This window comes from Meles meles, chromosome 9 (assembly GCF_922984935.1).
Source record: "Meles meles chromosome 9, mMelMel3.1 paternal haplotype, whole genome shotgun sequence".
In the NCBI taxonomy this organism is placed as follows: Eukaryota; Metazoa; Chordata; class Mammalia; order Carnivora; family Mustelidae; genus Meles; species Meles meles.
This window is the reverse complement of record NC_060074.1, coordinates 60,028,147-60,053,303: the sequence shown is the minus strand read 5'-3', so window position 1 is coordinate 60,053,303 and position 25,157 is coordinate 60,028,147. Positions and strand designations below refer to the sequence as shown.

The 25,157-nt window shown below is 35.9% G+C and overlaps 1 protein-coding gene across 2 annotated transcripts in view; it reads left to right on the top strand.

Annotated features, from left to right (window-relative positions):
• Positions 1–25,157, top strand: part of KCNH7 (potassium voltage-gated channel subfamily H member 7) — a 496,127-nt gene that overhangs the window by 343,949 nt on the left and 127,021 nt on the right. For both annotated transcript variants that reach the window (XM_046018072.1, XM_046018071.1), the window contains exons 4-6: positions 3,936–4,364; positions 9,125–9,145; positions 17,148–17,362. In XM_046018072.1, the coding sequence (XP_045874028.1) occupies positions 3,936–4,364; positions 9,125–9,145; positions 17,148–17,362 (665 nt within the window). The remainder of the gene's footprint in view (positions 1–3,935; positions 4,365–9,124; positions 9,146–17,147; positions 17,363–25,157) is intronic.

Genomic DNA, 25,157 nt, shown 5'->3' with positions numbered 1-25,157 from the left:
TTTTTAAAGAAAACAATGATGGATTATCTGTGTGCCTACATGGGTGAGAAGTACGAAGATCTCAGTTAAATATGATACAGGATATGGGAAGATGAAGCTTCCAAACTTATATTAGGCAGCTTCTTAAAAGTGACATGTTCTGAGAAAGATATTGTAGCAGTAGTTCATCCATGTGTGTTAGAAACTAGATACATCTTGGATGAAAATCATGTTCATGTAAGCAGTTTATCAGTACTTAAAATTATTTAGGAGAGTGTAAAAATGGGTAAAAACTCTTATTCTGTTGTTCTTATTTCAGATTTGTCAAACGTTACAGTAGACAAAAGGCTAAATAGTATCTATTTGGGTTGTTTAAGTTAGAAAGCAAATCTAGTACAATGTGGAGACTTGACTTATAAGGGTATTTTCCAGTGATAAGAAAAATGACAGGATCATACTCATCTATGCTTTATATTTCCTGCCTGAAACTGCTAGCATTGAACAAAATTCTCAATGTGTATTCTTTCCGGATGAGCTGCACTTAGACAACTAAATCTGTAATGCAATATAACATGGTCATATGAACCTAGTGGTGCAGAAAATACCATCTGTACCACCTTGGATATGACCAAACTACAGGAGCAAACTAAATTCCTCATGCAGTCATTAATTTAAGAAAGGCAGTGAATTGTTTTTGAAGGAGGAGGGTAACGTAACTGATAAAAATGAACAAAAGTAGGCATTGACCTTCAGTGCATTGTAATAAGCTTGCAGAATTGATTTGTAAACTGCTTTATAAGTCAATTCCATGTGCATTAAAAACTAATCAAGTGACTTTGATGCAGTTCACTGATTTTTAACTTGGCAATTTACTTGAGCATGTAAGAGTTGTTAGTAGAATTGTGTAAGAATGCCTGCAAAACAGTTACTGTAGTACACTGTTGTTTAATCTTATTTGCACAGATTGGTTACTCTCATCTACAATTTATTAATTCGAACTTAAAGGTAAACATATGTGGAGTTTGAGCATTGTGTCATGTCTTTTATCAGAAAGATAAATTCAATTACAATTGTATTGAACACAATACACATTGAACACAATGTATTACAATTGTATTGAACACAAATGAAAACTTATAATAATAGATTAGCCTGCTTAATTCTAAAATTTTCTGTAATAGGTATTTTACATAAAATGAAGAGTTTGAGACATTTCTATATATGTTCTAAAACCAGAGTGGTAGCAATTAATAACCTTTGAAAAAGGTGAAATTAACAATAAGAGTTGCATCAAGTACTAAGGGCATGGTAGAGACTTCACCGTTTCCCTGAGCTACTGAGTTCTACTCAGTCAATTATTTTTGGTAAACATGGGTCAGTGCCATTCCAGAAGGCTAAAATTATGTAATTAAGTTGGTCAGAGCAATTAAATATCCTAGTTTTCCACAGTCAGAATTGAAGCATATTTTCAGTTTAGGATCTGCTTATAGCAATTCATTTATCATGCTCAGGCATTCAGTCAGAGGCGGGATTTGGTAAGCAAAAAGGTCAGGGACCCTGCCCTCACGAAGCCTGTGGTCCACTGGGGGACAGAAATGTTTGTCAGGAAAAGGGCTAGAATCAGAAAGATAGATCATGAGATTGGATTTGCTACAGGATTTTGAGGTGTCTCTCAGACTGAAGTGAAGCTCTCAATGAGGCCAATAGGTATGCAAGTTTGGAATTAAGAGAATAGGTCTGGGCTAGAGATGCAGGTTTATGAGTTACTGGATTAAATATGGAATTAAAACTATGTGTGCAGATAAGACCACTTATTGGAAGAGTGTATTTAAATAAAATGCAGAAAAGTCCATGAGTTTTGTGAATGTTCTTCCATGTTTTAAAACCGTCCTCAATGCACTGAGGAAAAGTTTATAATAAATATATTAAAGATGAGGGTACCCATGACATTTAAGAATATAAGAAGGTAGATAGTATTGTAGCCCAAGACTCCAACTGACTGAACTCCAACCAAGAATCCAACTGACTAGAAGAGCAATGTGTAATTGTCAAGCCATGGGGCCGTGTGGACATAGACAACTGCACTGGCAATAGGGTCTCGAAACTTTTCATTTTCTTATAGATGATACTTGGAAAAGCTTTGAATCATACAATAGTGTTTGGATGTTTTCTCTTATCTCTTCATTTCTTTTAGAAGTAGAAGTTTTACCTTATTAATTTTTTAAAAAAATATATAAGGAATGTATGCTTGATGTAACAAACAATAAAGACATGTAAAGAGGAATGCAATACATTGCCTTCCCTCACTTCCAAACCCACTTAGTCAGTTAACATTATGAGTTTGGTATGTGTTCTTTCACATCTTTCTCTACTGTTTTACAACTTACATGGACAAATATATGCTTTTATTATTTTTATTGAGCTGTCATAAATATTAAACCGAAACTTGCTTTTTCACTTAACACTATTTTTGAATAAACTTCTAATTCTAATCAAGACAAATATATTTAGGGGCACCTGGATGGCTCAGTGGGTAAAAGCCTCTGCCTCCCAGGACCCTGGGACACAGGTCAAGGTCCCAGGGTCCTGGGATCGAGCCCCACATCAGGCTCTCTGCTCAGCAGGAAGCCTGCTTCCTCCTCTCTTTCTCTCTCTCTCTCTCTGCCCTTCTCCATCTACTTGAGATCTGTCTGTCAAATAAATAAATAAAACCATGAAAAAAATATTTTTTTATTATTTTTATTTAAATACACTTTTTAAAAGAAGTTTCCTAAGTATAAAAATGCCATGATTTATTCAACCATTCTCCTTCTAATGAATATTTAGACTGTGTCTTGTGTTTGTATCTTTGTACTACCCTATAAATGAGATTGAAAGTACATATTTTCATTTTAATAGATATTGTACAACGACTTTCTTAAGAATTTGTAGCAATTTGTAGTCCCATCAGCAAAGTGCCAGAATGCTCACCAGCATTTTTTGCCAGCACTTCATGTTATGTGTTTTTTTTTTAATTTACTGCTAAATTGATGAGTGGAAAATGATATGCCCTTGTTTTGATTTTCATTTTTATTGCCAGTGAGTTTATATATTTATTAACATTTTAATTTTAATACCCACCTTTTAATGTTAGATTTAGTTGTCCTTCTAAGCATCATCTACTGAGATACATATAATATTTCATGCCATATTCTCAGATTTTGGAACAAAAAATATCAGGAAAAAGAAATTCTTATCTTTACATCTCTATCTGAAGCCAAAAGACTTTCAAACATTTCAAATGGAATGAGGAATGTTTCATACACTGTCGACCCACTTTTCCAATCTGCACGTGACTCAGAGTATTATCTAATACAAACCCTCTTAGATATGTCATGCCAACTTCTTTTGCCCACCTCATTCTCTTCCCTCTTACTTCAAGGACAATAGCTCCCTAGACCCCCAAACGTACATATGCACTATAATCTCTCCTGTGTCTATCCCTTTTACATATGGCGCTCCATCCCTTCTTTTCCTTTCTAAACTATATTTCGCCCTTCACATCTCCTTAAAAATGGATGTATAGGGTTTTTAACACTATGTAATATGTCACAATGTGTAACATGTTTTTAATTTATTGAAATAAGAAACCTCGTGTCATCAAGTAATGCTTTCATGTCATTGGAGTATATTTAACCATCAGAAACATGATAAGATTATATTACTATTTTTTTATGGCTGATGTGACAATTCATATTAGTCTCACAAGTTTTCTACAATATCCCTCATTCCAACTGTAAATGACCCAATTAGGTTTTGATTAATAACTTTTTTTACATGGTATTTAAATTTGAGTCAATGGTACTTGTTCATTTGTTTGTTTGTCTTAAGGTATATGTCTTATACATGTATACTATATGTGTTTGTGTCTGTATGTATTTGTCTTGTAATAATGTTTTTCCTGTTTCCATTTGTAGGGAAACTTTTTGGGTTCAAATTCCCTGGTCTGAGAGTTCTCACTTACAGAAAGCAGTCCTTACCACAAGAAGACCCTGATGTGGTCGTAATTGATTCATCTAAACACAGCGATGATTCGGTAGCCATGAAGCACTTCAAGTCTCCTACAAAAGAGAGCTGCAGCCCCTCCGAAGCAGATGATACAAAAGCCTTGATACAGCCTAGCAAATGTTCCCCCTTGGTGAATATATCTGGACCTCTGGACCATTCCTCTCCCAAAAGGCAATGGGACCGGCTCTACCCTGACATGCTGCAGTCAAGTACCCAGCTGACTCATTCCAGATCGAAGGAAAGCATTTGTAGTATACGGAGGGCTTCTTCAGTTCACGATATAGAAGGATTCAGTGTCCACCCCAAGAACATATTTAGAGACCGACATGCCAGTGAAGGTATGTTTTCTTAAAATATGGAAATGCATATTAATAGGTAATGAAAGGTAATTTCCATATTGTTTTTAATTTTGACATTAATCCCTATGCCTTGGGGGAGGAGCTGCAAGTAAATTATGGGAATTAAATTTTAGGAGTCTTACATTCAGAGTTGTTACTGATTTCCTCTTTGAACCATAGTGAGTAATTCGTTTTTTTCTGGCTCCTTCTGTGTTTCTGAAATGGTATGATAACCATTATCTGCCTACCTTATGGAGTATTAATTAATGTTTTATATAAGATATGCTTAGGTGGTGACACTATCATCTCAAGAATAATGAATTTTGCTGCATTTAGCGAATAGTCAAGCCTTGGGGAGAATGAGTGGTGTGCCTTCACAGGACTATTAACCAAATCTTTCCAAAGGAAGAGGTTTATAAAATGTGGGTGTACTGAGTCATCATTAGAAAGCTACAAGTGATTGTGGTGCATTGGAGATAGGAAGGAAGAAGGGGAGAGTTTTAGGGGTAAACAACCAAAACAAACCCTGAGAGTCCTGAAAGACCAAACTTGAAAAACAAAGTCAGAGCAAATCAGAATTTATTTATTTTTCCCTGGATTTGTAGTGTTCACACTCTTCCATTAGCCAGTAGTGAAAGCAGCAATACTCAAAAGACTCTGGAGAAAATTATTATCATTATTATTAAAAATTATATTATTATATATTATTATAAAATTATTATCATCATTAACATGTTGATGACCAACATTTACTATTTGTTATGTGAGAGGCAATGTAAATGCTTGACATACATTAATTCTCTTTTAATTCTTTACAACAACTCTCTGAGTTCAGAATTATTAGGAAGCCCCATTTTATAGATGAGGAAACTGAGGCTTATTTCTGCTACATAAATAACTGGTCCAAGGTTGCAGAGCACCAGAGTCATCTTTCACACCCAGGACCACTCATCTCCAAAGTCCACAATCCACCACACCGTGCTTTCCTATGGTAGAAGGGGTCTGTGGACCCACTGAACTTTCCCCCAGGGTTGGAGATTCAGAGTACCAGTTGAATGGATGTATCAGTCCCACTTTTCTGAATCCCACAAGCTCGGGTTCTTGAGAGGCCCACTGTTCTTCCTGTGATATCCATTACCGTGCATGCCCATCATCACAGCTATGGTTTCGAGTTTTCTTTTTAAAACATAGATCTAATCACTGGGCACAGTGTAGGGTACTACGAGCTGGCCACAGTTATTTTTCAAGCCTTACTTCCTGCTCCTGCAGGACTCCTTCCCCTACTATATATTCCACTCTAAACCCACACAAAGATAATTGCTATTTCCCAAAAATGCATCACACATTTTCTTGCTTCATTAGTTCGTTCTGCCAGGAATAACTCTTCTCCACTTTGTCCCTCCTCATTCTGCCTCTCTCAGGTATAAGGACCCATTGTTCCTTTCCAAACCAAAAGAATTAAATGATTTCTCACCTGAGTGTGCAAAGCAATGTTTGCACATATTTTAGCATTTCTTACATTCTGTCTTTATTCCACATTTTAAGCCTGTCATTTCTGTTAGATATGCAAAGCACTCTATGTTTCTGTGAACTCCCCCAGTGCGGGAGCTTGGGCACAGTTAGATCTGTAGCCTTAGAATCACGATTGCCTTTTTCATGGCAGGAACTCAATAAATGTTGGTGTGAAATTGACAGGACTATGCTTGTGAAGTATGTTTCAAAACCACACGCAACAGGAAGTGATTGTACCCCATCCTACTTGAATCATGTGGGGAGCTTTATGTAAAGGGCATGGTGAAGTTGAGAAGGCAGAAGTGATGAAAGCAAATGAATTGGCAGGAAGAATTCAAAAAGAGATAAGTCAATATCACAAAAACTGAAGTTTTCCACAGATAGGTTTGTGAACTGTATCTGCACAAAAGCAATTAGCACATCCATTTTAATCTGTGATCTGAAGAAGGTCAAAAGGAAAATCAAATCAAGGACAATTCCCAAACTGAATAATCATCGCAGGCCCCCATACTGTTTAGTAATGGCATGCTCACTATCTCCTAACTGAAAACCTCTGAAATTTGATCTTTGAGCAATAAATCCCATGGCTGAACAGCAACAAACCCAATAGGGTGATTCAGATGCCCGACTTAGTTAGTTAGTCCAGTTAGTGTAAGCATCTTTAGGAATAATTTCTTCAGAAATCGGCCTTATTTCCTGAGTTATAGTATACTAACATTCTTACCTTTTAAATGATATATGATAGTGCGTGGTACACACTTAGATTGTGGTTTGATAGTGGTGCTGAATAGGTAAGATCAGATTCCATGATTTCACTTTATTTTCTTCAAATATATCTGGTCTCTATTTAGTACACAGTTGCTGATACAGTTATGGGGAAAGGTGATTTAATACTTCTGGATTTCTCTATTCAGGACCCTCAGTAGTGAAGTCATCCTCGATTTGCTTTCTCCACCCAAGCTGTGTTATTTTCCAAAAAAAAAAAAAAAAAAAAAAAATCACTTTCTGGCAGATGCTCCAGTCATCTGGCTATCGATTGATAGAGGGTATTTTGTAGTTCAGCTTTAGAACAATTTTAGCTACAAATAACTGATTAGCAGAGAAGAAACAACACCTTCTAAGGGTACCTTATTTGGTATATTTTAGAAACTGAGCCGCTGACAAAGGAAGCTGGAAAACTTTTTAAAAAATGTCTTAATATTTTTTTATTTGAGCATAGTTGACAGACAATGCCCCATGAATTTGAAAATATTTTTAAACTGATTTTAGTTTCATGAATTCATGTGACTGGTTAATAGGTTAAATCCCACTTGCAGCAGATTTTGAATTCAAATTATTGCCTCCTCATTAAAGAAGAGAAAGTTCCTTCTATACTATCTTTTTAGAATTTCAAATAATTTGCAAATATGATAGTGTGTAATAGTTTACATTATCCTTTTACTTAATCTACATTATCAAGTACCTTAGAACTCTACTGCTCAAACCATTTATGATGAAGGATCAGAATTTTTCTAATCCATCACAAATGAATACATTCGTAAATATTTTTTAAATGTACTATTAGAAAAATGAAATAAAAAATAGACATAGAAAATATAAACCCCAATTGTTTTATTATTAGAATGACCAGACGTAAAGTTGCTCTGTCAAATCGCTACAGGACTCCAAATGCTTTCTCTAATATCTGCACTTACATTGTCATGGACAAATAGCAAGGTCTCAACTAGCCTCAGTGCACTGACTGAATGCTCTTAGAATGTCAAAGCATCATTAACCATATGATGCAGCTTGAATCAGGTTTTTTGGGAATTTGCAAATCTTTATGTGTAATTTTGATGATAAGCAATGTTATAATTTTTAACTACTTGTAAGCAGTTGTTACTTTACTAATGATTTTGGGGACAAGCTTCTGATGAAGATAATTAATTCTCTGTAATCTCTGTTTGCTTTTTTATGGTCCCTCAGATGGCAGAGTTGTCACATGAGGTCACAACTTTGTGTATCTCTGTCAAAGGCAATGTGTACACTAGCAATTCAATATACCACATTATTGAAATTGCTTCAGTTGTAGGCTTTGAAACAATTACAATATATCCCAAGATTTTAAATACACACAGCAGTAGCATAGGTGTCAACAAATGTTGAACAGATTTTTTCAAATCTTGGATATATTCGAATGGTTTTGACATGACTTCGTTTATTTTAAGCTTGTTTGTTTCAAAACTAGTAATGCATATTTTGTTAGCAGCAAATATGCATTAAAGATTCAGATTGCTAATCTCAAAATAAATCTGAAAACACTCTATTCTGAGACTTGAAAACAGCCCATGCTAATATAAATGAATTTCTTAAATATTTTAGTTATTACACTGAGTCCCCTGTGACAACATAAACTTAAAAATCCCATGTTACGGATCGCCTGGGTGGCTCAGTGGTTTAAAGCCTCTGCCTTCAGCTCAGGTCATGATCTCAGGGTCTTGGGATTGAGCCCCACATTGGGCTCTCTGCTCAGCAGGGAGTCTGCTTCCTCCTCTCTCTCTGCCTGCCTCTCTGCCTACTTGTGTTCTCTCTCTCTCTGTCAAATAAATAAATAAAATTTAAAAAAAATCCCATGTTACTTTTAACAGTCAAATATTTCCCTGATTTCTTACAATTACTTTTGCCTAAGAATGACTCTTTGAGCACCATTTGGTATTTCCAAAATAAACACTGAAGAACATTTGTGGGGAAGGGGCAGTTAAGAGAATTCTGATAATAACACAAGTTGGTTTATTAAGGTAAGCCGTTGTCTTAGAAATATTTGTCCTTATTAATTTGCTATGTTAAATCATATGGGAAAAAAGATTACTTTAGATACCAAATGTTGCACAGTTTTTCTTTGTAAATGATGGTTGAACTGCTACTAAAATTGGCTTCTGACAAGATCTAAAGTTTTTATCACAACTGCAGGCAGCTGGAGATGCCTTTCTCCAGACTGTCATAATTATAAAATCTGTATCCTGGAATCCAGTTAAATTAAGTGAGATAAATGTTTCACATATTCGAAAATGCATGCTTACAGCAGATAGCATTTTTGGTTTGTGCATTTTACTTGGTTGAAGAGTACAAAATGCTAATTTCAAAGATACATTTCAGTCCTTATATCCTGTTTACTCTGATTGTTTTTACAGAGGTAATTCAGTGTATATAACATAATTTTAGTCTTTTTTATTTTTCTTTCTTTTTTTATCCTTATGTGCTCAAAACAGACAATGGTCGCAATGTCAAAGGTAATGTACGAACTCGAATTTCATCATCTGATGCTCAAAGTGCCCCTTTACTTGGCATGTTAACTTGCCTGCTGTATGCCCTGTTCAATGCAAGATCATGCTGGCCCTTAGCTAGTCCAGGTGCCTGGTGGAGACATCCTGACTTGATTTTGTTGGAGACATTGTTACTTTTTCACCTGTGTCACCAAAATGATTAGGAGTTCCTTTTTCTTGCAAGAAGTATAAGGCTAGGTTGACAATGAATACCTCCTGAATATCTGAACCATTTGGAAAGAAACAAGTATCAAGCTAAATATATTCCACTGTGAAAAGAGGCGCCTAAGCCTGTTTCAGCCAAAAAAAACTTTTGACTGCAAGATTAAATAAAGTAATCAAAGTGCTACATGATAGTATCACTTCACTTGTTCCTCTTTTGTTTCCTTAAAACTAGTTTCACGTTCCTGGATGGCAGGGGGTATGGTTTTAAGCTTACTGTAGTAGTAAACTGTACATGCATGAGAGTCATTTTCTCTTTCTCTATATTACATTTCAGTCATTTTTAATTGTGTCCTATATTAGTCTGAAATCACTGGCATGACCTGTAGCTCCTGTAGGGTAATGTTGAAGTGGGCAATACCTCTGGATAAATCTGGATTTGACTAAAAACTTGAAATTCACCTCTGGTTTTTTCTACTAAATCAGAGTAGATGTAAGGAATCACAAAGTACAGTAATCATATTATTCTCATCAAGTTGAAAACTTTTGGGCTTAGTCTTGTAACATAGGCCATGCATGCTGCTGTGAGTGTGCATATGGTGACAATGACTCATTTTGTGCATGTGTGTTGCATGGACACGTCTCCACCAGTAACCATCACTACTTAAAATTCACTGTTTTGGCCTCTTTTGTATGTCACTGCTACTCTGATCACTATGAAGTTTTGTATATTGATTTCTCAATTGCTTCCCTAATTAAGTCAGAGCTGGTGACGGTTATGAATTAATAGCACTAGACACGAAAGCTGTTTTCTGGTCAGCCGTCCAGGGTGATTTGAAAAGAAGGAAAATCATGACAGCTTCTCTCCGTCCCAATTTTATTTTGCAAGCACTTTAAAAAGGGTCATGTAGGTGACCTCCAATAGCAGGATGGTACTTCATCTACATGATTATTCTATCCTTGGCCTGTCTGCTCTAATTTCTAAAAGGCAGCAAATTAGTGTCAGCTGTGATGGTGATTTGCGTTGATGTAATTCAGGATATAATGTCAAGAAACAGAATACAGACACCTCTTGCCAACTCGCCTATATGAAATATGACTGCCTTTAGCATTTAGCAATTAGCAATTAATTATTAGACATTATTTTTCCAGTGATCTTTTAAACGCAGTGAGAAATGAATCTAATTCTTCTCAATAAATGAAAATCAAGCTTGCTTATCTTCCAAACGAGCAGTTCACACAGTTGCCATTCAAACTACATTAATTTTATTTTTCTCTCATAAATGAATCCATTTAATCTCCAACCCTTTTCCCTCAACCCTCCATTTTTTTGAACAGCAATAGTCTTTGAATAAAAATGAATCATCAAAGTCAGAATTTGGGATTAGGAAACTCTAAACCATTGTAGGAAGTTTTCACATGTTAATATTTATGAAGTTAAACTCCCAAATTCGAGGGAAAAATTGCAAATTTAGTTTTAAAATTAATGTAAATGTACCCTCCGAAGTTTTCAGACTCTGGTTTTGAAACTATCAAAAAAAACCTTAAATGTCTGGCTCTTTAAGATTTTCGCAGAACAATTAATATACTAATTAGATACAGAACAGTACATTAAGTGTGCTTTAAAAATTTTGGGGGTGTTGTTTCTAAACCACATTTAAATAAGAGGTTGAAAAAATAAAAGAAATTTCTATACTTCTTTGTATACAAATGCATAATTACAGGGTTTTTTTTCAATATCCAAATCATCCAAACATAATTTCCTTACCAAAATAAAATAAATAGTTTTGGCAGGCATTTGGAAGGACTTCAAGATTGTCTGGTTTATTCCCCTTGGGCAGGGTGTTGGCTGAATCCCTGACACAGGTGGTAGAAGATCTTTATCTCCCGAGGACCCCATTCTTTAATATTCTTGGGGAATCTATTTTATTGCCTGTTACACAAAGAGCGAGCCTAAATCCTTCTTGCTGAAATTTTTCTTGCCCCCTTTATCTGTCCTGAGTGGACAGCGATACCAGCCGGTTACTTTTAATCTTGATATAATACCACTGTATAAAAACTGCAAATTGGTACTCCGTCTTTTCTTCTAAAATGGAATCATTTCCATTTAACCTTCTTTCTTGGAATTAACGTTGTTTCCCTTGAATAAATTTCCTTGGCACTCTGACTCCTTGAAATAAGACTCCAGAGATCCAAGTGTAGCCCTGTTATCAAGGATTGAAAAAATTAATTCAAATAAATTGTATATGCTGCTTATATGTGTGTATGTACATAAAATTTTTAAACTTTTTTTTATTAGGAGAGGTGAACCTAATGCTATCTCAACTATGGGTAAACTGATTTTCACCTCAAATTTAGTGGTTTCTCTGCCTACTCTGCTTTTCAAGTCATCCATAAAAATTAACCCCACTTACCCTACTTAGTAAATAGATCATTAATATAATTTTACCCCTCTATTGCTTCCACCTCCTTATTATTTCAAGTAACTACATCCCACTGACAATGGTATGTTCAGTTTCCATCTTGTCTATGATTCTGACATATGAACCAGAAACAAAACTACTTGTAAGATTTATCACTGCCTTTACCTCCTCAAGCCACAAAACCTATCAGACTCACAGAAGAAATCAGCTGATCTGATACAGGCTGTGTCTCTTAAGCCACACTGGCCCTTACCAAGTTTTTGTGTTCTTACATGAATTTGCAAACTGATTTTCAGTGGTGATAGTTTTCTTCTGAAAATCGTGTGTCATGCACTGAACCCAGACAATATGAATATTGACTACAAATAATGTGATTACTTATCTGTCTTTCTAAGTGTTAAACTGGTTGCCACGGTTCTTTTACAAAATCCAATTACTACGCACTTCATTTGCATTTTTTAATATTAAGTCACTTCAGCAATTTATATTTTATTAAACTTTACCCTGATAAACTCAGTGCCCTAAGAAATAAACTGTGTAAAGACCTGATGATTTGACAACCTTAATTTTTTTGCTTTCCTTCTTTTGTGTCCCATTTGATTCTCAAAGAGCAGTGATCTTTAAAAAAGAAAATAGCATTACGATTTTTTAAAAATTATCAGATGTCCTTCGCTATATTTCCAGCACCATCTAAAAGGAAAATATTCTCTTTCAGTTTCTTGTAACTCATGATAAATTCAAATAACCTCATCTTAAAAATTTTAAATATCTTTAATCTAAAATTCTTTCCAGGTGTTGCTTTAGCCTTTGGCTTGATCTCTAAATTCAGGATATTTCTTTGTGGCTGAAACCTGGCTTACCTTATATTTAATCAGACACTTGTAATGTAGGAGAGCTTTATCCAGCTGTTGGTTTAGTCTACTTGGGCACCTGTTTTTCTTATCCTTCTAGTACACGGAAGCGTTTAACCTGGTCATACATTTCACAAATGTTTCTCTAAAGAACATCAAGTCCTATTACTTTGGAGTTTTACATTCCTTTCTATTGAATCTATTATTTCCCTTTATTTCTGCCCATTTATTTCATTTAAATTCATTTACTTTGTTTTTCAGGTTATCCTCCTTTCTTTCATTAGAGTCCTTAATCCCATCAGTTCATGATCACTCTCAGGGAGGCTGCCCTTCACCTTTAAATCCTCAACCAAGGCCTCTCTGAATATAGACCTAGGAGGTAGGAAAACCTGTATTCTGATTTCTAGACCTTGATGCTTATTCGAATCCCTTTGGTCTCATACTCTGTCTGCTTAGGCTTACAATTAGTAAAATGAGAATATTGTGGATACCAATCTTAACTGAAGTGTTGGAAAATTTTTCAGAATTTAGATAGGCTTTAGAGGAACCTAAGCTAATACTGATCATCTTATAGACTCAGACTTCTGCATATAAACATCTGCTTCAAAATCAGTGGGAAAAAGCATAATTATCTTTGTTATGCAGGATGAAATAGAATGTAAATGTCTTATCTAAGTAGCATGTTTGGATTATTTTAAGGAACATTTTAGGTTCTGCTAATTCTTTAAATGTATAGATTTTTAAAAAGAGTCTACATTAAATCTCTAATATTAAGAGCTTAAAAAAATAGAATAGAATAACAGTTCAGAAGGTTTTTCCACAAGTAAATATGAGACGCTAAAACATGGACTCAATGACGTTATAATGTTCTGAGGGCAAATCTGAGTATGACATGTATTGACCAGTGGTTTCTCAGCCCTGTCAGACGCAATGTCCACTTATTTCTACAATATTTTGTTATAATTGTTTTGCTATACTCTAACAACGTTTAGAGATAATTAAACTAATTCTAAAAGTCAACCTGATCCTTTAACTGTAATATAAAGGAAGAATACAAGAAAAGCAGTTTATAATAAAATGTTATTTTTCTCAATATGTTGATGTTCAAATATAACTATACTAGAAGATACAATGTGATGATCAGACATTTTTTTAAAAAATGGTTTTAAGAGCATTAAAGTGCCCAGATAAGTACTGGATAACAGAGCAGGAATATGGGTCGATAGCAAAATAAAAACCACTATTGGGATAAATAATAACAGATCAGGATTATTTATACATGAATTTTAAAAATAGGAAATAACCAAATTGAGTTATGAAAAATACTCCAAGATAAACTGGAGAAAGAATGAGGAAGTAATGATATTCTCACAAATGTGCCAGCCCTTACCAGTTCGGGGGAATGTCAGCATGATTCCCCGTGTGATAACATGTGACATTAATGAATTGCACTGAAGGAGGAAATCCCACCAAATGTCAGAACATCTATTCTTCTTCTAGTATTTCAAAAAAAGCCCTTGCAGACCATATGCCTTCCTAAACAATGGGACTCGAAGATGGACCGAAGCAAGAAATGGCAATCAAGACATTTAGGTGAAGTTGTGGCAGATCTCTAGGGAGTTACTAAAGTGAGACTGGAAACCAACAGGCAGTCTCAAGACAAATAATTTCAAGTGTTTAGCTCTTATTCATAGTTTCCTTTAATTGTGTCATGCATCATTTTACATATACAGAGAACAATAATATGAGATACCTTTGAAAGAAATTTTATTAATGATTTTCACTGTGATTCCTATAATTCTCTGCAAATTTAATATTTGGTTCCAACACTGGCAAAAAAAAAAGACTCAAATTTCTTTGTTTGCATATTTATTCATAATACGCAAACACAAACTATAACCTTATAACCTGAAGCCTGAAATTTCATATAATTCCAGTGCCACAAATAGCATAGTTCCAAATGATGCAATTTTCCAAAACGATGAAAAGTTTTGGTAAAATTCTGAACAAAACAGTGCAAAGATCTTTCCCCTCCATGGTAGCTATAGCTCTGGAAAGTTCTATGTATATTAAAATCATGTTAAATGTAGATTGTGCTCTTTATGTATGAAACAAGTTCAAGGCTCAGATCATTATAAACAGGCTTTCACCTTCATGAGTGCCCCCTGGGACATATGGGATGGTTTTTCCAGGTGAAAAACTACCACCTCCCATCATTATGAGAAAAAAAATTTCCCCACAAATGCCCCTAACATGAAGTACCATCATAGTTGAGACCTCTTCCTCATTGGTATAGCCAATGCAGTGATGTTTATTGGAACTGGCCACAAGAACAATCAAAGTATATTTAACAGTATATGTCTGCCTTAACGTCATAGATCATCCATGTTTTTGCCCAATTTCTTAAACAACCCTGTAGACAATCGCTACAGAAATGCACCACATAGAGGGATGATAAAGAGAATTGAAAGATGGATGTAAAGGTTTTAAACACAACCATGTATCTGAGCTCAGCTTTCTCTAATCTCTTCTCAGTATACCTGTGTGTTGTAAAAATACCTAATGGCTGAAAATATAACATTGGAGTTGAGGAAAAGGCATTGTCTAAGAAGCCTCAAGTCCTAGAATGTTTCACAAATTATAAATTTTAAGATATAGGCCTGGAATATAGCCATAAGATGATAACAAAAAAGGAAATGCTATCTAGGATGTGTTACAATAATAAATCACTGGTGTGTGGTGGAGGCCTGTACAGAGACCTAGAGGATGGTGTTTCTGTCAGACCTGTCTGGACTCTAGATTAATATGGTACCATTTTTGGGTCATATTTCTCTCATTGTCATATAAATAGAAAAGAGAATACAAATCTGTATGCAAATGAGAGCATATTGGACAATAAATGCCCAAAGAGCTCAATGCCATTTTTCACCTAGATGGACTTGATCATGATCATGGATAAAACTCAGAGAATGAATAGAAATGCACTTCAAGGAACACAGTTTCTGCCACATAGGTGGAATTCTCCTAAAATCATTTTAAACTTTTATAATAATCTAACATGTACTTTCATCAATGAATATAGAATGAATTTTCTCCAAGTTAACTATGAACTAAATGATGGATTTTTTTATTAGCATTATATTTGAGCTGAGTTGATTTATTATTGTGGTTCAAAATACACAACCTGTAAATTTAATTTTCGGGTGTTTAGACCTTGTTTGGTGCATAAAGTGCTTTTTAATTCCTAAAATATATTTGTTTCATCCTGAACAACAACAACAAAAATAGCATAAGGCAAAATTTGCTGACTCGCAAGTTTAGTCCTGCAGTTTCTATGTTTGAAGCACTCTTGAGGCAGCAGGATAACAGCTGGGTAACACTCATGGGCTCAGGATTTCTATAAAATTCTTCTTGATGTTAATTTTTAAGAGCTATATAATGGTAAAAGTTGCAAAACTCACTGTACAAGAAACTCTTTGGAGCATTTCCTGACTTTCCATATGCAACACACAGTAAGTTCATCTCCGGATGTAGCTGGTCAGTGTATTCATCCTGGACAAGGGGGCCAGGAGTTGAACCTTGACCAACTGTCTTCGTAGGGAAGAAATGAATTATGAGAAGTGACCAGGTTTGGACAAAGAGTACTAAGTTCCAGCTATAAGATGAATAAGTTCTGGGGATCCAGGATATAGCATGATTAAAAAAAAAAAAAAAAAGTAACCAGGTACTGCTAACCCCAGTCCATTACTTAGCTATGTCACTTCAATCATGTTACATTTGTCAAAGCATTTTTCTGGAATGGTTTTTATAAAGGACCCCCCTCAAAAAAGTCTTAAATTTAAATAAAAGGAGAAAAACAGAAAGATTTTTAAAACTTCACACAGGATTCTAGAGTTTTCAATAGACTACACACACATATACACAGTGACATTGGCCCTTCTCAGTCTTAGTTGAAATTCCTCCATCTGCGCTTAACTCTTCTAGAAGTTCTGTAAATCACCTCATACAGGTAATAGAAGCATACAAAAAACTCAGCTGGCTTGTCATTTGTCATGGCCCAGAGAGAGGAGTAATGCATACTGGAGCTTGGTAGACAACCTGTTCAGAAATGTCATGGCCAACATGATTTTAACCATAGGCAAGTCCTTCCTTGAATAATCCCTGGATTTTAAAAAAAAAGACATTCTTGAGAAATCAATTTAGCCAATAATAGGCCAATAATAAGGAGTGGAGTTGGTTTTTTTTTTTTTTTCTTTTATTCCAGCCCTTAATGAAAGACGTTAAGTAATAGCTAAAGATGCTGTCTGCTTTCTGAGCACACACCTTGGACCCCATCTTACCCTCGGATACTCACGTGTTGCTCCATTTGGCAGACAGTGACCCTAAACTTGTGTTCAGGTATCAGCTGGCTGCATTTAGTCCCTCCCAAAGCAGGGTCACACTGGCTGTGGATCATTAGCGGGTCATTCAGGACCATCTCTTTCTTTTATTTCTCCTGATACTGCTTTCACAAATATTTTCCAATTTTTTTAGGGCCTTTTAATCATATCAAGTCAAGCCTCCTGGGATCCACATCAGATTCAAATCTCAACAAATACAGCACCATTAACAAGATCCCACAGCTCACCCTGAATTTTTCAGATGTCAAAACCGAAAAAAAGAATGCATCCCCTCCTTCTTCAGATAAAACCATTATTGCACCCAAGGTTAAAGATCGAACACACAATGTGACAGAGAAAGTCACCCAGGTAGGATATGATTTTACTCTCAATTTTAACTATTTCTAAGGTTCTCTGTACTGTAAAACACATCATTTTTAATATGAATGATAATCAAAAGAGGTAAGATATTAATTTGCACTTCGGTTTATCTTGAACTGTTGGGTAACCCTCTAATGCAACAGATAAATAAAATTATATACTGTGATTTTTCTCTATTACAAGATTAAGCAAAAATGGGCTAACTTGGTATTGTTGTTCTCTTTGTTGCAGAGGTGGTTAACCTGCTATTCATCATGTTTGGACATTTATTGTTTTGCTGCCATGCCTGCAATATTAAAGCATGGCTTCTTAATATAATGGCTGTGACTATTGAAACTTTAGGTGACTAACTGGGATTTACTCTAAACTATGACCTCCTTTTTTGCACTAACGCTACTAAGCAGACTCACATACACGTCACTTAACTTGAGGAAAAGAGCTGAAATGATTAAAAGTCAGAGTAAATAATACATTTCACAAGAACAATATTTTATTGCAAATAAATGTTGCAATTTGAACTAAGGTTAAAACGTACTGTCTAGCAGGAGCCCTACTTTAAAGAATAGATAAAAATAATTTGTACCTATTATATCAAAATACCAACCTAAGCAGTATCTAGCTTTTGCTTACAATGCACTTACATTGTTGGAAATTCATGACTCTAAAATTTGTGTCAAGTAAACAGTTCTTTTACAAACACTTGGCTTGGTAGATTTGCTCAGCAAAACCTTTCAAGAACTGTCATGATATAAAGGTAAACTTGGCCCCAATCTCAGTCCTAAGCCTTGAATATTTTGAATTGATAAAGTTTCTTCTTTATCTACCAGCAGTACTAGAGTCATCTGTAAATAACCCATTAGGTGAGCTGCAATAACTATGTAAAGACCGTGAGTCAGTTATATAAATTTTAGGATTATTTGTTAATAGAGCTTGAAGTCCGGAATTGTGATGCCACCAACTTTGGCTTTCTTTTTCAATATTCCTTTGGCTATTCGAGGTCTTTTCTGGTTCCATATAAATATTAGGATTATTTGCCGTGAGTCAGTTATAAATAGACCTGAGTCCTCTGTTTGAGATGAGAGATTTTTACATGCCATACTCTACTATATATATATATTTGTTTTATTTTGTATTTAAATTCAATTAATTAACATATAATGTATGTTTCAAGGGTACAGGTCTGTGATTCATATGCCTTATATAATATCCAGTGTTCATTCTTGCACATACCCTCCCCAATGTCCATCCTCCAGTTTTATGTATATGTATATGAGGCTTTCTACATGTCATACTGGAGAGCATCCTAGTACATGCTTTAATATGTATGTAGTAGTGAGGTTTTCTACCCTTAGCATTTCACTTTTCTTAACTTAGTAAACTGGAAATGAAAAAATAATTTATAATAATTATATTATACTATTAGTATTATTATTATTATTAATGATTATTTATAATAACCCTGTAACATTGAAATTAAGAGATTTCAGAAATTGCACAGAAGATTGATTGCAAATATTGGGGTCAGGACCCTGCCAGTAGCCTAAGTGAGCAGAGTCACTAGGACAGCACAACAGTAGTGGAGAATCTAGGGAAGTATAGAGTTAGGGCCCTTCAACAGCAGACAGTTACCATTCAGCTCGAGACGACTATGGTCATGTAAGATTGATGAAGCTTTCCAAATCTTCCAATCTAAAAAAGAAGCTGGAAATCCAGGATTTAAGATAAGCTCTTACTTTCCAAAAGTTGGCAAACTCATTGAAAATGCTTTTTTAAGCCAAACAAGGCATATACCTTAAAGTCTGGGCAGCCAAGTGTGATCTCTGCAAAGCTTTCCTGCCTGTGGTTTACCGCAGGGTCCACCCTATCCTGTCACATTTAGCCCACCCTCTGTGGCAGGAGAGGGTGACATGCATGTGGACCAGAGATGGTGCCTGCTTTAGGGACTTTCCAGGGCTGGTGAGAGAGGAAACATTACAAATAGCCATAATGAAATTATGCTCATAATGAATACAGGAACACACTTCGGGGGAAAATAATTATGCTTTAAAAGGAGAATTTTCAGAGAAGAAAGATGTGATGGGGCATTTCATCTGATTCTAGAAGGTTACCTGTCACACAGAGTCGTAAGTGATTTTTAAGAGCATAAGTTGGAGTCACATGCACTTGTGTTTTAATTTTGGCTAAGTTGTTTATTGTATGCCATGGAGATGAGTGCCATTTACTGTGTGACATCAAGGCAAGTTTTAGTGACAAAACTTATTTCTAAGTGTTGGTGTAAAAATTAAATAGAGTGATGTGTGGAAATGCTCATCACAGTGCTGGATACACGCATGCACTGTTAGTCGTTATTCTGTTTAGTGATGTGTTTGTATGACTTCCTTCTGCCCTCCTCACCATCTCTGCATTTTCTCCCTACCTCACCAGAACCTAGTAGAACACGTGGCAGAGTGGAGTTCATGAAATGTTTACTGAAGGAAGGGAGGAAGGGAGGGAGGAAGGGGAAGTTGGTGCAAAGGGAAGGGGTGAGAATCCCAGGCAGAGAAAACAACAAAAAGAAAGTTGTGGAGGCATGAAAGTCCATATGCCTTCTGAGAACATGTATTTTCCTGGCCCAGGGAGAGGATAGGCTGGGCAGGGACCTACAAGAGGTGCAACTTTCCTCTCTAAATGGTTCTTCACTACATTTTCACAGAAGTGCCTTGGGAGTATAAGTAAAATGGGACAGCTACCATCAAACACTTGGCATTCTTTTAAGGTCTCATGCTTTCTTTTATTCCTCTTTTAAGGCACCTGGGTGGCTTAGTCAGTCAAGCATCTACCTTCGGCTCAGGTCATGATCTCAAGGTCCTGAGATCGAGCCCCGAGTTGGGCTCCCAGCTCATCAGGGAGTTTGCTATCCCCACTCATACTCTCTTTCTCTCTCTCAAATCAAATAAAAAGTCCTCTTTTATATTTGCCTTCATAGTATTACAGTATTTAACATTTTTAAAAAGATTTTATTTATTTATTTGACATAGAGAGAGAGACAACTAGAGGGGGAACACAAGCAAGGGGGGTGGAAGAGGGAGAAGCCACTGAGCATGGGAGCCTGATGCAGGGGCTCGATCCCAGGACTCTGGGCTCATGACTGGAGTGGAAGGCAGACACTTAACAACTGAGCCACAAAGGGTGCCCCTTTTGTTTAACATTTTTTAAAAATGTTTTAAATTACTTACCACTGAGATAATCCCAAACCCTCAAGAAAAAAAAAAAAAGTCTTTTTCCTACAGCTTTTCATAATTTACCCAAATAGTATGGTGTTCCTCCCAGACTCCAAAGGAGCCCAATTGAAAAACAATGCACCTTAAAGATGTTGGAAGATTTGGATTGGATACTATTTGTAAAAGATCACTGTTTTTTAGCAATGTGAAAAAATAAATGATAGGAAGGAGATTATGAAAACAGAACACTTAAGTGGCTACAGTTCTGGCTAAAAATCATGAGGGACTAAAAAAAGGCTGGGACCAAAAACTAGAAAGAGGTGGTAGGAATGCTCTATCTTCTTTTTAGTGCCATCCGTAACTCTTAGTAACAAACCTGCCAACTGCCTACATGTAAATCCAAACAAGATAGAGGTTGAATATTGAGAAATTCCTCCTGCAGACATGGTTCTGGAAAGTTTGTTTAAATACTTGAAAGCAGGATTAGCCTCACTTAATGTTTGTGAAGTTTCCTCATCATAACTATCTCTGGAATTTCCATATTCACAACATAGATCACCAATTGACCTCCAATCACTAAAAAAGCCTGTTAAAAACCCAAAGATTTTACTATTCTTTTGTTAGGTTTGTATGGAAATTCTTCTCATTGAGATATTCTAACTGTATTTCTATAGGCAGCCAGCAGTATTTTCTTTATCTAATGTTCTTATTTGTTTTATTCCTTTATTAGATCTGTATGGTAACCCTTTCTTCAAAAGAAATCAGGGTTTTATTCAAAGAGCATTCAATAGTGAATTTTAAATACTCCTCTGAGCACAACAGTAGAGCAGATATCAAGGAAAAAGGCATAAAATGAAAGGAACAATTAATTTCTATTCTTGTTACACTCTATCAATATTTGGATCTTATCTCTATTATACATTGGTTAATTGCTAATTAGCCAAATTGTTATTTCTTCCCCAGCTAGAGTGAGCTTCTTCAGAAGAGGGGCCATGGTGTTAGTCATTCATTCATTCATTCATTCATGCATGCATTCATGTATTTGTTCATTCACTCAATAAGCATTTATTAAGAGCTATTATGGGGGTGCCTGGGTGGTTCAGTGGGTTAAGCCTCTGCCTTCAGCTCAGGTCATGATCTCGGGGTCCTGGAATCGAGCCCCGCATCGGACTCCCTGCTCAGCGGGGAGCCTGCTTCCCCCTCTCCCTCCGCCTGCCTTTCTGACAACTTGTGATCTCTCTCTGTCAAATAAATAAATAAAATCTTACAAAAAAAAAAAAAGAGCTATTATGTACGGTGATACATTCTGGGAATTCATGTGAAAAGGCAATCACTGTGCCTTTGAGAAGTGAGAGAGACAGACAAGCACAGTCCATAGGCATTAGGATGCAGTGTGAAGGATTTTACTACAGGAAAACAGAGTGCAGAGGGTACTGCAAGAGGAAACCTTACCTATATTGGGAGTTTGGGATGCTGGTTGGGGATTATAAACTCTTGAGAAGTTTCAGGGTTAGGAATTAGAATCTGGAATGGGGCACATTTGGGGAACTGTGAGTACCAGAAAAGGAATGAAACATGAGTTGTTTGTATCACTAGTACCTATACAACGTATAAGAAGAATCTTAAAAGATTGGGAAATGGACCACTGAAGACATTGAAGAGAATTAAGCAAGAGTAAGTCTGTTGGTCAAAAATCCCCAAAGCAGATGCTTGCCTTCCAGATTCTCCTCATAGGCAAGATGCTGAGTCTGACTATTGTTTCAGGTCTGGAGACTTTTTTCATTGGCTGGTCTTACAGCCCAGACTTTGGGAATGCACCAGCTCTTTATGTCATGTTCTATCTGACCTTCTCTATTAATTGGAGAAAATAGAAAATAACTCTCAAAAACCTGGATTTTTTTAAACTATAATCTACCTTGTACAGGCTGATGTGTAGTAGGATCCTTCCTTAGAAGACAGGGCCTTAGTCGGCTAATTCTTACCAAATTCCAGTGGAGTGGTGGAGAGAGAACACAACGAATTAGAAGAAAAGTTGGGTAGGTGGAGAATAAAGATCTGCTTTTACCATACATTTGTTGTTCTCAGTTGAGGATCAAATTCTTGGCTATATCTGCCCCCTTTTAAATAAAAGTAAACTGAACTTTTGCACTCTTGTATGATTTCATTATCCCTGAGGCTAATTCTAGTTCAAATGTTATGCTAATTTTTAGGATAAAATGTATTATTTGTTGTCATGTTCAGCTTTTACAAATTGGTATTAGATCACTCTCCCTGCATATGCATGAGAGTATCAGGAAGATTTAAGAAGGTGCTGTCGGTCCCAAATATTTATTGACCAGTCACATGAGACTGTATCAGTCAGTCAATGTCATAACAGAGTGTAACAGAAGCCCAAGTGGAACCAGTTAAGCAAAATATGAAAGGAGGACGGGGAACTTGTTGGGTCACATAACTAAAAAGTACAAGGACAGATCTGCTGTGGGCCATGGCTGGTGTGTTCATTGTTTGAACGGGTGATGACATTCTTGCCATCTCAGCCATGCTTTCTTCTATATTAACTTGACTCCCCATCTTATGGAACCAAGGACCTCAGTCTCAACTCACATAATGCTCACAGTTTGTAATCCGATGAGAAGGGCATTCTCTCCTCTGGTGTCTATTACCTTCCTGAGACTCCTACTGGCCAACATGGATCCTGTGTTCATTCTTACGGTCTAAGAAGCATAGCCCCTTGGTCAATGACCACATCTGAAAAATGCTGTGGGGGAGGAGAGGCTCTAAAGAAGAAAAACAAAATCAGTGGTCCATTGCAGAGATGAAGATAGGAGTTCAGGCTAAAGATGAGTCTCTTTCTCTCTCTATCTCTCCCTCCCTCTCTCTCACAAACACACACACACACACACACACACACACACACACACACCCTACTTTGCATTATGCATTATGTGCTGGATAAGCACTAGAAACACAAAAGTATAAAAACTAGTACCAGTACTCAAAGGGTAGTAAATTAGTTGGAGAAACACTATATAACAATATATAATAATAGCATTTATAAGTAGTAATGTAAAAAATGCTACAAGATTGTGAAACTAAAAGTAGCTCACATTTCCTTTAGACTCAATACTGGTTGGATTATGATCAAATAATTCTACAGCTTATTGCATGAGTACTTAAGAGGAATGTCTGATGAATTTAATAGAAATCTGTATTGTGATCATCAGAAAATCAGCCTATGAAGGGTCCTAAATGAACCAGGAAACTTTAATTTGGTGAAAAGATGATGAGGAAAATAATTACTACTAGTCCACAAGTATAATTTTTCCATAGTTCCACTATTAAGAAAATAAGTTTTAGGAGCGATCAGAGACTTAGGTCACAAGAAAGAAAACTCTGAATGTTTAAAAGGCGATATAATCCTGAAATCCACATAGAAGTCCAAAGTCAGAATAGATTCCTGTTATTTAGGATTCATTTAAGTGTATTATTGGCATGAAAATAGACTTATGATGGACTTAATAATAGCTGACATTGACTGAGCATTCACTATGTGCCAGCTCTATGCTAAGTGGTTTAATGGATTATCAGTTTGAATCCACATAAGAGTCCTCCCTGTGAGTTGGTACTATTATTAACATCTCCATCTCAAAGAGGAGGAATCAAGCTTAGAGAGAGGAAACAACTTGCCCAGGCCACATAAGGAAATGGTGGAAGTAGCTTCAAACTGAGATCATATGAGCCCAAATTTGAAGTTCTTTATCTCTAATGTACACCCTCTCTACGAGTCTATACTGGGTCCCGACAGGCCCGCTAGATCTACTAAGAAGTTAGGATGGCATTTGGACATACCTATAACATTGGACTGTTTAGTCAAAATCTTAATCTAAAAGTTTAGTAGCAATTTACCAGAAAAGTGAGTCCACAGAAATAGGATACAGTAGATTTTCTCTAGAACTCCTCAAGCTTGTCAAAAAGTAGAAGAAAACAGTCCTTAACAGGGAGCTTCATTTCAGCATTATCTTTTGTGTAAATTTATATCCTGTTTTTCTTAGATTAGGATAGAGAATTTTGGGTTTTGTTGGTGGCTTGCCACTCAGTTGCAGGAAAAGCAGAATTACACTGATAGTACTGACATAAAGAAGAGCTCAAAGATTAGGGCTTTTTATTTTCCACTGACTTTTGTCCATTGCAAATATGCTCATTATCTCTTCATGATTTTCAATGACTCTAAACTTATATTTACTTTTGACAGAAACCCAAAACAATGCTTATAATTCAGGACTTGTTTAGAAATGGAGATTGACTTATAATAGAGGGATAGTATTGATTTTATTAGCTAATGTTTAAAATTATAAATGTGTACAATGTTTGCATGTCAATTAGCCTCAATAAAGCCAAAAATAATAATTTGTCATCTCAGGCTCAATAGTACAAAATTTCCTTACACTCTGTGGTTCCTCTCATATTGGATAAATTTAATCCTACACTTTCTTCAATGACAGTATTAAAAAATATCTTTCTGATGCAACTACAAATTAAAAGCGGTTTTATATATAGGAATAGTTTCATTAGTGATGCCATTG